At 47.0% G+C, this 13212-nt stretch overlaps 1 protein-coding gene across 1 annotated transcript; it reads left to right on the forward strand.

Annotated features, from left to right (window-relative positions):
- The first annotated feature begins 5040 nt into the window (after window positions 1-5040).
- On the forward strand, window positions 5041-11816 carry LOC148225089 (patched domain-containing protein 3-like). The gene is made up of 4 exons (XM_088160186.1): window positions 5041-5934; window positions 6162-6283; window positions 6686-6831; window positions 8823-11816. Exons 1-4 carry the CDS (start codon window positions 5203-5205, stop codon window positions 10400-10402), a joined length of 2580 nt encoding a protein of 859 aa, XP_088016312.1. The 5' UTR covers window positions 5041-5202; the 3' UTR covers window positions 10403-11816.
- The last annotated feature ends 1396 nt before the right edge of the window (window positions 11817-13212 follow it).

Below are 13212 nucleotides of genomic sequence, written 5' to 3' on the forward strand. Positions count from 1 at the left end.
GGATCTGCTTTTTCTATTGCTTTTCAGGTTTTTTCTTATAGCTGGTCTTGACTGGCATATGTGAATTTCAAGTGGACAGTGTCAGGCATATTCTGATACCATCTAGAGATAAGGCCACTGGGGATATTAGAAATTAATTTATTGTATGGCTGGGTCCCCATAGATATTGAAAAGATGCAAATACAACCTGCTTAAATGTGGGGCACCAGCAATCCCTCTCAGCTGTCTTCTTAGGCACGTCAAGTATCTATTTTGTTTGACCATCCAAATAAAATGTCCCACCAATGGACCTCCCCATCTTTCTTCACTTGCACCATCACCCAGTGGATTTCTTCCACATGATGATGAACAGTAATCAAAATCTTTTGTACTTCTTGTGCTTGCTTCAGTAGGAGCTTTCTCAACAAGGTGAGATTGATTCCAATAGGGGTAGGCTGTAGATCTTACATATAATTAAATCATAACAATTGGTAAGTGCATAATTAAATCATAACAATAGATAAGATATAACAGGAGCTGAATACTAAAATCACATCTTATAATTTCAAAAAAGTTACACACCAAAACATAATGGTGATTTATTGAATCTATCATACAAGTCTACAAGTACAAAGTCACAGCAGGTTCTCACACAGGCACCTCTATTCCCTCAGGCCCATACTCTGTTCTCCAGAACATACTCTGTTCTCCAGAGTGCAGCTCTGTTGTGATTTAATTCTGACAAAATGATTGGGTATATAGTATATACCATAGCATTGTGCATTATTAAAACAAAGCCTGTGCCTTTACTGATGGTTGGGTTATAAGTGAAATTAACTAGTAAACACCAAGAGTGGAATTCCCTTTTAAATCTACTTGCATTATCTCAGGTAACCTTTTGAATTTCAGTCGGTAAATTGCTTTCATCTCCTTTATACTTTCTACCACAGTAAATTGCACCCACAGCTGAGAAGCATGCGTGGCACAGAATGTACCAGAGTTGCCACACTGATTAGCACAAATGAAGAAGTGGCGGTGTCATGTTCCAGTGGTGGAAACTGCAAGGAACTCTTTTAAAAATAGATGGCCAGGAACTAAATTAAGCCAAAGGAGGCACACGTATATGAGAACCGTTTATTGGTAACAAAGGAGAAAAATAAAAAGGAGTTATCCTGCTAAATACGACTAGAGAAGACAGAGCAAGAGGAATAAAAATGGGAGGGACAGGGACAGGGACAGGGACAGGGACAGGGACAGGGACAGGGAGGCATTACCACCGGAGGTCTGTGAGTGCTGTGGACATCCACGAGGCGGGGGCTGTGCCCGCTGCCTGCCTGGTGACAACACCTGCGATGGGCAACTGGACACGAGGTGAGGGGGGCCGGGCAGGAGGGCCAGGAGCCTGGACGAGGTCACCACGAGGATCACAGTGGTGGGCAGGCTCGGAGGTGGGGTTGGATGCAGGTGCTCAGGCAGGGACACAGAGACAAAGTAGGCAGGGTTCTGGTCAGGGACACAAGGAGGCAGGACATACGTGAGGGCGAGCAAGAGCCAGCCAGGACTGGAGAGTCAAAAGGCAGGACTCCAAAAGCAAGATCAGATAGCCCCCAGAGACTGTCAGAAGGCAAAAGACAGAACAGCCCCCAAAGAGCCCCCAAGGCTTGTGGTGCAGTTACTTTTTACACCTCCCAAAGTCCACCTGCTCACAGGAGACCACTGGCCCAGTCCAATATCCCACTGCAGTCCATTAGCAGAGACCTTTTGCCATCTGACTGCAGAGTGTCTCTGCACAGCTTCTGCGGTGTTCTCCTGATGACTGCCTGTCCCATGTGAAACCTGATAAAGTTGCCAGCCAAAGTCTCCTCAGACAAGGCTTTGCTCCAGCTTCTCCTCGATGCCTCCTGGACATGGCACACATGCATTCCTCCTCCATGTGCTCCTGACATCCATTGTTGAGGCATAACAAAACTGAATTGGCTCCTCACAGAGGGTCCCCACCTTGTAGGTCAAGCTTGTTTATATGTGAGCCAAATTGAGTTTTCATTACCCAATGTTGGTAATGATTGCTCCTGCAAGAAGTATAAACAATCCTTCAATGGTTAGCTTGATCTTCAGTGTGGGTGTATGGCATCATTCCCAGTATCACTCCTGGGAAGAGAAAGTCCTGGAGGGGTTAAGCCAGACACTGGCTCAAGTAGTTTAACAGCTCGGGCTAGTGACAAAAGTCCTTTCTCCCACTCAGGATATCTCTGTTTTGTCTCTTTAAACGCACCTGAGTTGAATAGTAAAGATCTCTTTGCTCTGTCAGGAACAGTTTGGCCTTGGCATTCCTCAGGTAGAATCTCAACCTCCAATTCATGAAGTGCTTGCCATACAACTGTTACTGCTTCTTCCACCTTTTTGATGGATGGCTCTTGTGATTAGAGTTGCCCTCCGTGAGTTAGATGCTCTCTGAATGTGCCTTACCAGTTTTGCAAAATTTAGCACAGCAGTGGTTAAAGGCATGGAATATCAAAACCCAGAATGTTTTTGTAACAAACGGATAGTGTGATGATGGCTCTTGCAAATGTTAAATGTATGTTATAAGATTGAAAGGAGCTCTGTTAATATCTGGTGCTTTTTTATCTAAGTTTTGTAATGTTAAAAACTGAGCTCCAACCACAGGGAAAGCGGAAGCACGAAGGACTGCCCAGACTCCGAGAGGCGGGACGAAGGAGGGGCTGGGTCGGAAGAGTGACATCCGCACATTGTGGAGCGGTCCGTAGCACGTATAAGGGTTGTTACGGGTGTGGGCGGTGCGCCTATGGCTGCAGCTAAACGACCCGCGCTGCCCCTTTTTCCTTATTCAGTCCCTTGTTGTGGTTCAATAAACCTTTCAAAAATTTAAAAAGTGAGGCGTCGTTTCTCACAGTTTTCAATATGAATTTTAATTACAGAGTGAGAAGCTGACATCCGCTTCTCGTACCTCCTCCTTTTTCCCGATCGCGTTCCGCAAGCTTTGCCTCGGCCTGCAGCTCAGTGTCCCTTTCCCGACCCTGCTGAGCTGCGAGCAGCTCCTGTGTCTGCAGCCTCTTGGAGCGCTCCAAGCGCCCGCCGGCAGCCTCTCTTCCTGCTCCTGCGCTCAGCAGCGAGCAGCCTTTCACTATCGCACTCGGCAGCAAGCATCACTTGCTACAAAGCCTATTTCCTCTCTCATTTAACTGATCCTGCAGTCCTTTCTCCAAACCCTGCAGAGATCCAATCATTTCTCCCCCGGCCTGTTTGTTAGTATACCTCTCCTTTTGGGCAAAAAATGGCAGATAAAACTGCTTTACTTTTGCCCTTCCATACATTTTGTTTGCTTATTACCACATTTATCCATTTAAGCCCTATTATCGGGACAATTCGAATTTCCATGTGCCCAGGAGAGTTGGGCACACCTTATCATCACTACCTGTCTGGAATTCACGGGTGACATCCCAAATGGGCCCCTTTAACCATGACATCCTGTCTGTGATGCCAAAAAAGGGATGTCGCACCCTTAAAGGGAAGGGAGCAGCCAAGATTCATAAATGCTTATAGGTGAAAGAAACGACAAAAGTTAGATGGTCTGCAAAAAATCACAAAGTTTTATTGTACACTTGGCATGGAAATTGGAGTGATAGTCCTTTGACCTACTATACCAGTGCAGGGAAGGAAGGCCAAACAGTAATTCACTGGAATCGCATTTTGAAACTTGCGGGGAATGCAACATAACAACAAAGAGAGAGATTGTGTGTTCATCCAAAAAATACCAGAAACCCTGACTTGCTGAAAGCCCTATGACCAGTTCCTGGCCCTGCCCCAAGGAGTATATTTTATCTTATAAGAACTTAATATAAAGTGCATGAATAGGCCAGGGAACAAGGACAAGCATTCAGATTCTGGGAGAAGACTGGCATGCACTACCTCCTTGACGACTACTTTGAACTGAGAGTTGGTAGAGCCATCTTTCCATGCTGTTAGGCAGATTCCCAAGCCTCAGAGTTAACCTAAAGGCACTGGCCTGTGCCCAGTGGGTACCTGACTGGGTAGCTAGTGCCACCTGGCCAGTTCCTAGGTTCCAACAAATTAGGAGCTTCCGGAAATAGCATCAAAGTGCTTGTCTGACATACCTGTCTCAGAACACCTGTGCAAAGAAAAGGGAATCACCAGGATCCAACCTGCCCTAGGTGCTGAATGCAGCAGGAGATATATAACCTTGCTCAGAGCCTGGCTGGGTATCTTATACTCACAGGTGCCAAGCCTGTCTTCCCTAAATGGGACAGAAGATCTACCTACAATTTTTCTGCAAGTACTGGCAGGAGAGGAGAGAGTTGCTTCTCTCAAAGGCAAGGAGAATTGCTTGCCTGTGACATATTGTTTGGAGGACACCTGTCTACTAGCACTGTCATATCTGAGCTTAATGATCTTCTCAGCCTGAAACCACTCAAGTCACTGTTACCATTCTCAAGAACTCCAGACTGCAGGATAATTTTTTACTTGGAAAGATCCTTTCTATCATTGCTAATGCTTAAAGCTCTGGCATATCACACCAGCGATATTCTTGTGACTTGCCAATTGGAATAGCTAACCCTTGTTTCAAAGTCTTTTATTTCTTCTGCTGTCACCCCCCTTTTGTAAACCTGTACACTGAAAGAGCAAACACTGCAAGGTATACATCACCACTGTCTGTATTTGGCTCTCCGATTGAAGAATAATGCATAGTACTGAAGTAGCGACTGCAGCAGCTTCGGGGAAAGCACGAAAAAATGCGATGACGTCTACAGGACGACATGTAGGCGCGTGGCCGTGCCGGGAAGAGGCAGGGTCAGCCCGGAGCCAAAGCCGGGCTCCGGGCAGCGGCTCAGCACGGCGGGACCCCGCGGAGCCAGAGCCAGACGGGAAACGAAGGGCAGGGGGGACACGAACACGGGCGGGGCGCGGCGGGGGGAGCCTGGTCTACCCGTCCTGGCCCCCACTGCTAGTCCCAGGGAGGCGGTGGAAGACCCGCTGAGTCACGGCGGGGGCGGTTACGTCCGCTAAAACTCGCGGTCCGAGGTCCTGACGGGAAGAGGGCTTCTCGGAAAGCGTCTCCCTCTTTCTCTCCTCTCTCACCCGTCCCTCTCCTCTCCTCCGGCGCCAGCACAGACCGCTCTGTCGGGTCCCGGCGTGGGACGTGTCCGCGGCGAGCAGCCGCCGCTGCAGCCCGTGCCCGCCTCGCCCATGGCGGGGCCGCGAGACGCCGCGGAGCGCTGCTCCTGCCGCAACACCGACTGCGTGGAGCGGCCGCTGCGCCGGCTCTTCCAAGGGCTGGCGAGCGCCGTGGCCGCCTACCCCTGGCCCTTCGTGCTGGTGCCGGTGCTGCTGTCGGGCGGGCTGGGTGCCGGCTTCGCCTTCCTGCCGCAACTGAAGGCGAACGACATCGAGGGGCAGTTCACGCCGACGTGGGGACCCGCCAAGGCCGAGCGCGACTTCGTGCGGCGGCACTTCCCCACCGACGACTCGGAGCGCTTCTCCGCCGCGCGGCTGCCCACCGAGGGCGCCTACGCCGCCCTCATCGCCGTGGCCACCAACGGGACCTCGGTCCTGGAGCCGGCGGCGTGGGCAGAGGTGCTGCGGCTGAACGCGGCCGTGCGCGACGCCGAGTACGAGCGGCTCTGCGCCCGCACCGCCGACGCCTGCGCCAGCCCCAACCCGCTGCTGCCTCGGCAGGGCGGTGAGCAACCGCCCGCCCCGGAGAGCCTCCGCTTCCCCCTCAATGACAGCGTCTTCCTGGGCACCGCGCTGGGCGGCGTGCAGACGGACGGCGGGCTGGTGCGCACGGCGAGGGCCCTGAAGCTGCTCTATTACCTGCGGGAGGACGGCCCCGAGGCGCAGGACAGCCGGCAGTGGCTGGAGAGATTCCTGCGCGACATCTCGTCCAAACTGGCGGAGCTGCGCCTCAGCTCCATTCAGGTAAGGCAGGGGCGGGTGCGGCCGTGCGGAGCCGCCGAGCCCGAAGTGTCCGGGCAGCGCCGTCGCGGAACGGAAAGGAAAGGAGGCGGCGGCGGGAGACGGCGGGCGGCTTGCGCGGGCCAGGACAATGCTCCTCTGCCGACGCGATGGTTGGCCTTGCTGTGCGTGTGTACAAAGAACAAGGAGAAGAGAAGTGTTTTATCGTTTCTTGTTTCTTTTAACGGCAGGTGTCTTACTTTACCTCGCTGTCCAGACAACAGGAGTTTGAAGGAAATACCAAGAGTGTGATCCCGCTCTTCTCCGTAACATATTTCTTGACAATAAGCTTTGCAATCATCTCTTGCCTAAGGTAAAACGTCTCTAAGCTATGGCTCAATGAGCAGTGATCTCTGCTCTTCTTTACCTTCCTCAGTTGTTTCTGCTCTTGCCGAGTGAAAGTGTTCTTCAAGCTGCATTTAATAGTGACATTTCATAATAGGCAAAATATATTTCTTTGCTTTTTCTTGTCTATCTATGCATAATTCCCAGCTGCTTAGATAGGGTTCATGGTAAGTACCAGATAAATACCTGAACAAGTGTTCAGTGTAGACACGACCAAGTTGAATGCTCACCTCCTAGAGAAATTAATCTTGTCCAATGCTGACACCTGGGATCACTCATAACATCATTCATCAGGTGTTCTTTTCAGACAGGGTATTGCCTGTGAAATATTTGACACATAACTAAGATATTCTTTTTAAAATATTTTCAGACTGAGCTGTATAAGAAATAATACCTGGCTTGCGAGCTGTGGAGTGCTTTCCTCTGGCTTAGCTGTATTAAGCAGCTTTGGATTGATGCTCTTCTGTGGAGTGCCGTTTGTGATCACTGTAGCAAATGCACCATTCCTGATTTTGGGTAAGTAGAAAATGTGAGTTGTATTCAGATAAAAAGAGCAGGGTGGAGTAAAAGCAACCTAATGGTGTCAGTCTTTTATGGTGTGAATGTCAGATAATCCAACATTTTCTCCTGAAGTGAGTGGAGGAGATACCCAGAGGTGCAGCCCCCTCAGAGCACCTACAGGCAGGCAAGCCTCTCAACTCAGCTCAGTGTGCCCACAGTGGGACTGGAGATGGGTTCTGGTGCAAGGGCAGCTTTTCCTAGAGGACAAGGTCTGATCTAGATCCACTGCTACAGCAGGAAGACTGTAAATGAGTAATGTGAATGGTAAGGCTAGCACCTCTGGCATTGTTCGAGTGTCCCTGGAAATGTAGCCAGGATGATTAATCCTCTGCAATATAACATCTGTGTACTAACCAGTCTCATTCAGCTACACAACTGAAGTGATGCACCATTTGTGCAAGCAGCTCCCCCCAAAGACCCAAGGAAGTCGATATCATTGCATCCTTGTTACACAGACTGCTTAACAGCCAGTGCTGAACTTTCCAAGTGCTGTTAGATAATGTTGCTGCAATTAGATCATGTTTCCAATTAGATAATGTTGCTGCAAACAAATTACTGCTTTTAAAATCCTTACTGGTCTCCTATATGATACATTCACCTGATGTTTTCTTGTACTTGGTTTCATGCTGAGGAAAACACATGGAGCTCCCAGGTTGATAGAGGCTGTGCATCATCCTAAACTGTCCAATGCTAATGCTCCTTTGGGCAGACATTGTTTCTTTGTTTCCTGCATAATTACGATGCTTTTTTTTTTTAAACTTTGTTTGCTTATCCATTGCAGCAGCCCTGACTATCCAAAAGACCCTTTTGTATCCCTGGGAAAGGGCTTAAGCCGATCTCTTCACATCTTCAGAAATAACACGCAGACTTTTGTCTTCCTTGCATTAAAGCAAACAAATTCTCAGTACATCAGAGGATTTGCTTAGAAGGCTGCTTGCTTTCCAAAGCAGGGTCACTGCCATCCAGTAGTACCTTTTGGCCTGCTGCTTAATTCATTTTTGCCTGTTTACTGGCAATTGCCTGTTCAGGTAGCAGGTAATTATTTCATCTCATCTACTGTGCTTGGCTAAATCTCACTCCACTAGTCATGCAGCCTCGCTTTCCCATTTGTGTGATGAATTTTCAGTGACTAGTAGAGCCCCTGACAACATGGAAAAATGCTGAAAGGTGTGAGATGATAATCTTGAGGGTTAGCAGAGGTGAGAGAAGCCCATAGGCTCTGCATTTTTGAGCTTCAGGTCCCTTACTCTGGCATCATAGCAAAAACCCAAGGCCAGGATCCATTTTTCCTGGCAGGTTTTCCCAGGGACCTGGCAGGTAATACCTGTGAGCGCATCAGTACAAATATGAACAAAAATGAATAATAAATCATGAATAAATGATGGAAGATAAACTGGAGAGAAGTGGAGGGCAGTGAGCATTAAAAAAGCGAGCCACTGACTGGAATCACTCTTCTGCCATGTAGTAACAACTGCTCTTCTTGCCTTCTGAAGGCAGAACAAGAAATTGTTGGTCTAAGTTGCTACAGTGCTGAAGAAGAGATTCCATAGATAATGGAGGATGCTTCCAGTGATGAGAATAGTTGAGCATCAGAATATGTGATGCTTTGAAATCTGTGCCATCTGCATCAGGGGACACCTGGACATCAGCTACAAGACACTTGTCAGAGATGCAGTAGGTGTGCTCAGCCCTTCAGCAGAGTAGGTGAGGGATCAGCACCCCATCAGGTCACCAGGAGGTGCTGAAAGATGATACATTCAGCTACACCCGAAGGATCTGTTTTGCAGATTCTCTTGTAACTTGCTTCAGCCCTCGAGCAGTGTTAGTAGCCCAACTGCCTTTTCAAGATTTCATGCAGAATGAAATGTGATTGATGTTGTAGTTTTGTTGGGTGTTGGTGGAAGCTGCCGTTTGCAGTGCAGCATTAACAGACTCTCCTCTTGCAGGGGTTGGCGTTGATGACATGTTCATCATGATTGCTTCCTGGGAACAAAGTTTAAGGAAAAAAGATAAATCCAATGTTAAGTCCCTGCTGGCTGAGACTTATTCAGAGGCAGCACTTTCTGTGACCATCACCACTCTGACAGATGTTTTGGCCTTCTTCATTGGCACCTGGACTGCTTTTCCATCCGTGAGGTCTTTTTGCCTCTATACGGGCACAGCTTTTGTCTTCTGTTATGTATATACCCTGACCTTCTTTGGGGCAGTTCTGGTATTAAATCACAAAAGGGAGCAAGGGAACCGACACTGGCTGACTTGTATGCGTGTGGATGTAGGTAAAGATCAGGCTGAGAACTCCTGCTTGTACAATGCTTGCTGTATCGACAGCGGCTCTAGGCAGCCATCTGAGCCAGAAGGTGAGCATCCAATGATCATATTCTTTAAGAAGTATTATGGCCCTTTTGTTACAAATAAGTGGCTCAAGCTGCTCATGGTGTTGCTGTACGGAGCATATTTGGGTGGCAGCATTTATGGGTGTACTCAGATCAGGGAAGGCATCGATCTCCGAAATCTGGCAAATGACAACTCCTACGTTATTCCATACTACGACGATGATCAGAAATATTTCTCCACATATGGACCCAGGGTCATGGTTGTCATTACTGAGAGTGTAGATTACTGGAACGAGTCCGTACGTCTTGGCATTGAGAGCTGTGTACAGAATTTAGAGAACATTTCCTATGTAGATAAGAACCTCTCAGAGTCATGGCTGAGAGTATACACAGAACTTGCCAGAAGGGGTTTGATAAATATAAACAATAAGACTGACTTCTTAAACAGATTAACTATACTGTTCAGGAGTCTTCCCAGTTTTGAGTGGGACATAAACAAGACGCAGGATGAAATAGAAGCTTCACGTTTCTTCATCCAGACAGTGAATGTGACATCAGCTGTGGATGAGAAGAATCTCCTCAATGAGTTAAGAGAGGCAGCCAAGCAGTGCAGCATTCCACTGCTGGTGTATCACCCAGCCTTCATCTACTACGACCAGTACCTGGTAATCGTGCAGAACACTATTCAGAACATTGTCGTTGCTGCCGGGGCCATGCTCGTTGTCTCCCTCCTGCTCATTCCCAACCCCTTGTGCTCCTTGTGGGTGACTTTTGCCATAGCCTCTGTTGTAGTTGGTGTTGCTGGTTTCATGACATTCTGGAGCGTCAATCTTGATTCCATATCCATGATCAACTTGGTCATTTGCATTGGGTTTTCAGTAGATTTTTCTGCTCATATTTCCTATGCCTTTGTTACGAGTGTAGAGTCGTCAGCCAATAAAAGGGCAATTGAAGCTCTGTCCCTGCTGGGTTACCCAGTACTACAAGGTGCAGTTTCTACGATACTAGGAGTACTTGTCCTGGCTGCAGCAAACACCTACATCTTTAGGACATTCTTCAAGATCATGTTCCTTGTTATTTTATTTGGGGGTCTTCATGGCCTTGTTTTTATTCCAGTGTTTTTAACATTTTTTGGAAACTTTGGCAGATCACCCAGTACCATATCTAAAAAACTTGGTCTTGAGAACTTATAAAGGTTGTTTGTGACTAAGTTTAGTGTTTTGTAATTTTGAATTCATAATTTAATTTTTCTTATTTTTTATTTATTATATGTAGATTCAATTGTAATGATTCTCAGGGAATATAAGACATGAAGAAAATGAAAGGAAAAAAAAATAAACAGAGCAGGGAAGTAAAGGCTTCAGAAAAGCCAGGCAAGAAAAATAACAGAAGAAATTAAAACTTAGAGATTCGCATTTCTCATTTTTGTGTCAACATCTTAATGTTGTTAAATGTATTTTTTGTGTTTACTGAATGTATTAAAGTTATTATAAACACTAACCACTGCGTCAAAATCTGCTACCATGGAGGGTTTCTTCTGACTGAGCAAGTGTGACAGGGTCTGCCTCTGTTTCCTGTGACTTCTGGCCTGTTCCATGAAATCCAGTAGACAGGGCAGGATCCTTCTGTTTCCTCCAGAACAGTTTTTGAAAGAGTAGTGAAAGAATGAAAGCTCATATTAATCTTAGAAGAAATCTGCTCCTGAGCTGCAAGTCAAAATCCCGTGCTGAATCCCAGAATTACAGCTAGCAGCGTTATGTTTCCAGGACAGGGCATTAACCACAAACCTAGATTTGAGAAAAAACAAATGCACTAAAGTGCACAACCTCAGCACTAGACTCCCCACTTCTCCCATTAAATGTTTCATGGTGCATACTAATGCTCTAATGGCAAATGTTGCAGCCATTTATGCATTGATGATGCTGTGGAAGGAGCAGATGATGATCTCACGTTGCCAACACCAGAGGAAGGCCTCTTAATAAACATGTATGAGTCATGGGTTTGGAAAAAGTGAAATCTACTTCTGAGGGAAGTAGAGAGAGCAGCTGTCCTGGGGTGACTTTATAATGCTTAATTGTATTCCCATTCGTCTGTTTAACCCAGAAATAAGTTTTGTACGTTTAAAACTAGATCTGAGAGTGAAGGGGGGAGAAGGAGAAGCAGTGGACTGTCTGAGGCGGTTGTATATTCAAAAATATATCGATAAGAGCTTCAGCTTTCCTTCTCACATACTGTGTTGTCTGCAGCAGGAGAGGGCTCTCCTTTGCTTTTATTTAGTTTTTTTAGCTAGCTGAGTCAAAGAAGTTCCCCAGACTGTGGCTTTTCTTCTGCTTGGAACTGCTCAGCCTGACTCTGGACTGAAAATGCAGAAAAGCACCAGGAACTCACACTTGTGGCCCACTGGGGCCCAGGATTTGGCATTTTCCAGCACAGGAGGGACTGATGAGAGACTGAGTGACCTAAGCTGCGTTCTACAAAAAGGACCTTCTGAATTTGCCATGTCTTCAGAACAGCAAGAGTTTTATTGTTTAATATTACTAATTTTTTATGTTTGTGAATACTTTGCTTGATAAATAAACAGGTTTTTTCCACTTTTCTCCATGGAAATATTTTCCCAAGTCAGTATGGGAGAGTGGCCACTTGAATCTGCTTTCTAGAGAGACGCCTTTGAAAATTTCCTTCCAAACTCGCCCTTAAACAGGACAGCAGACTGTTTAAAGTGCTTACTCTCACCTCTCATCGTGTTGTTTGACCATGTTTTAGAAGCAAAAATAGCTCTCTTTGCTTCTAGCCCAAGTTTCCAAGAAGATCAATAGAGCAGAAAGTTAGAGCAAGCCATTCCTAACTTCATGGCCAGTTTAAAGGAGTTAAGATTTAAGAAACTCTTCTGACATTTCAGTTGACTCAGGTGTAGACAGTTGACAGAGTAGGAAGCAGCCAAAAGGAGCAGGCCACAACTTTCACTTGAAGTTTGCATTTTCTTTGTATTAAGCTTGCTGGTAGAATTCTGGCACGCCAGCCTCAGGAATACAGAAAATTCAGAATTATGTCCAAGTTTGAATTTCTTATTTTTAAGTGCCACCCTCCTTGTGACCACTTCAGAGGTATTTAATAAACAGACGGTCTATCTAAGCACTTAGCTCTACCCAATTTTCAACATCAGGAGACTAAAAGAAACTGAGGTTATCTCCCCTCTGACTGATTTCTGGAAGCTGCTTTTGTGGTTGTGATGTGTTGACCCTGGCTGGACACCAAGAGCCCACCAAAGCCTTTCTATGTCTCCCCTCCTTAGCTTCCTCCTTAGGACAGGGGAAACATGGCAAAAGGCCTGTGGGTTAAGATGAAGGCAGGGAGAGATCACTCACACTTAGCATCATGGGTAAAACAGTTTTGAGTCAGGAAAATGGGTTTAGTACCAAATCAAATGAGAAATAAAACCAAATCAACGCCTCTTATCTTACCCCTCTTCTTTCCTGTTTTCAACTTCACTTCCACTTTTCTTTCCCTCCTCCCCCTCAAGTGGTAAGAGCAGGGTGGGGGTGGGACAGGAACTGGGGCTGTGCTCAGTTCACAGGTTGGCTCTGCCGCTCCTCCCTCTGCAGGCCAAGGAGGATTCTCACTCTAACCCTGCTCCATCTCCTTCACTGACCTTGGTGTCTGCAGAGTTTCTCTCACGTACTCACTCCTCTCTCTCTGGCTGCGTTGCTCTTGGGCAGAGCTTCTTCCCCTTCACTTTGTTGTCTCAGAGGCTTTGCCACCGGAGCTGATGGGCTCGGCCCTGCACAGGAGCGGGTGCTCCTGGAGCTGCTTGGCAGCGCCCTATTGGATATAGGGAAGCTTCTGGCATCTTCTCCCACATGTCACCCATGTAGCCTCCTCACTATAAAACCCTGTTACACAAACTCAATCCAGTGCTCTCCTGTCTCTGCCCAGTAATTATGACAGGAGAAATTCCAGCTCCTAGGTGCTTCCAAGTGCACCAGCGATCAAATTCCAATGCTTC

This window comes from Sturnus vulgaris, chromosome 1 (genome assembly GCF_052056855.1).
Source record: "Sturnus vulgaris isolate bStuVul1 chromosome 1, bStuVul1.hap1, whole genome shotgun sequence".
Taxonomy (NCBI): domain Eukaryota; kingdom Metazoa; phylum Chordata; class Aves; order Passeriformes; family Sturnidae; genus Sturnus; species Sturnus vulgaris.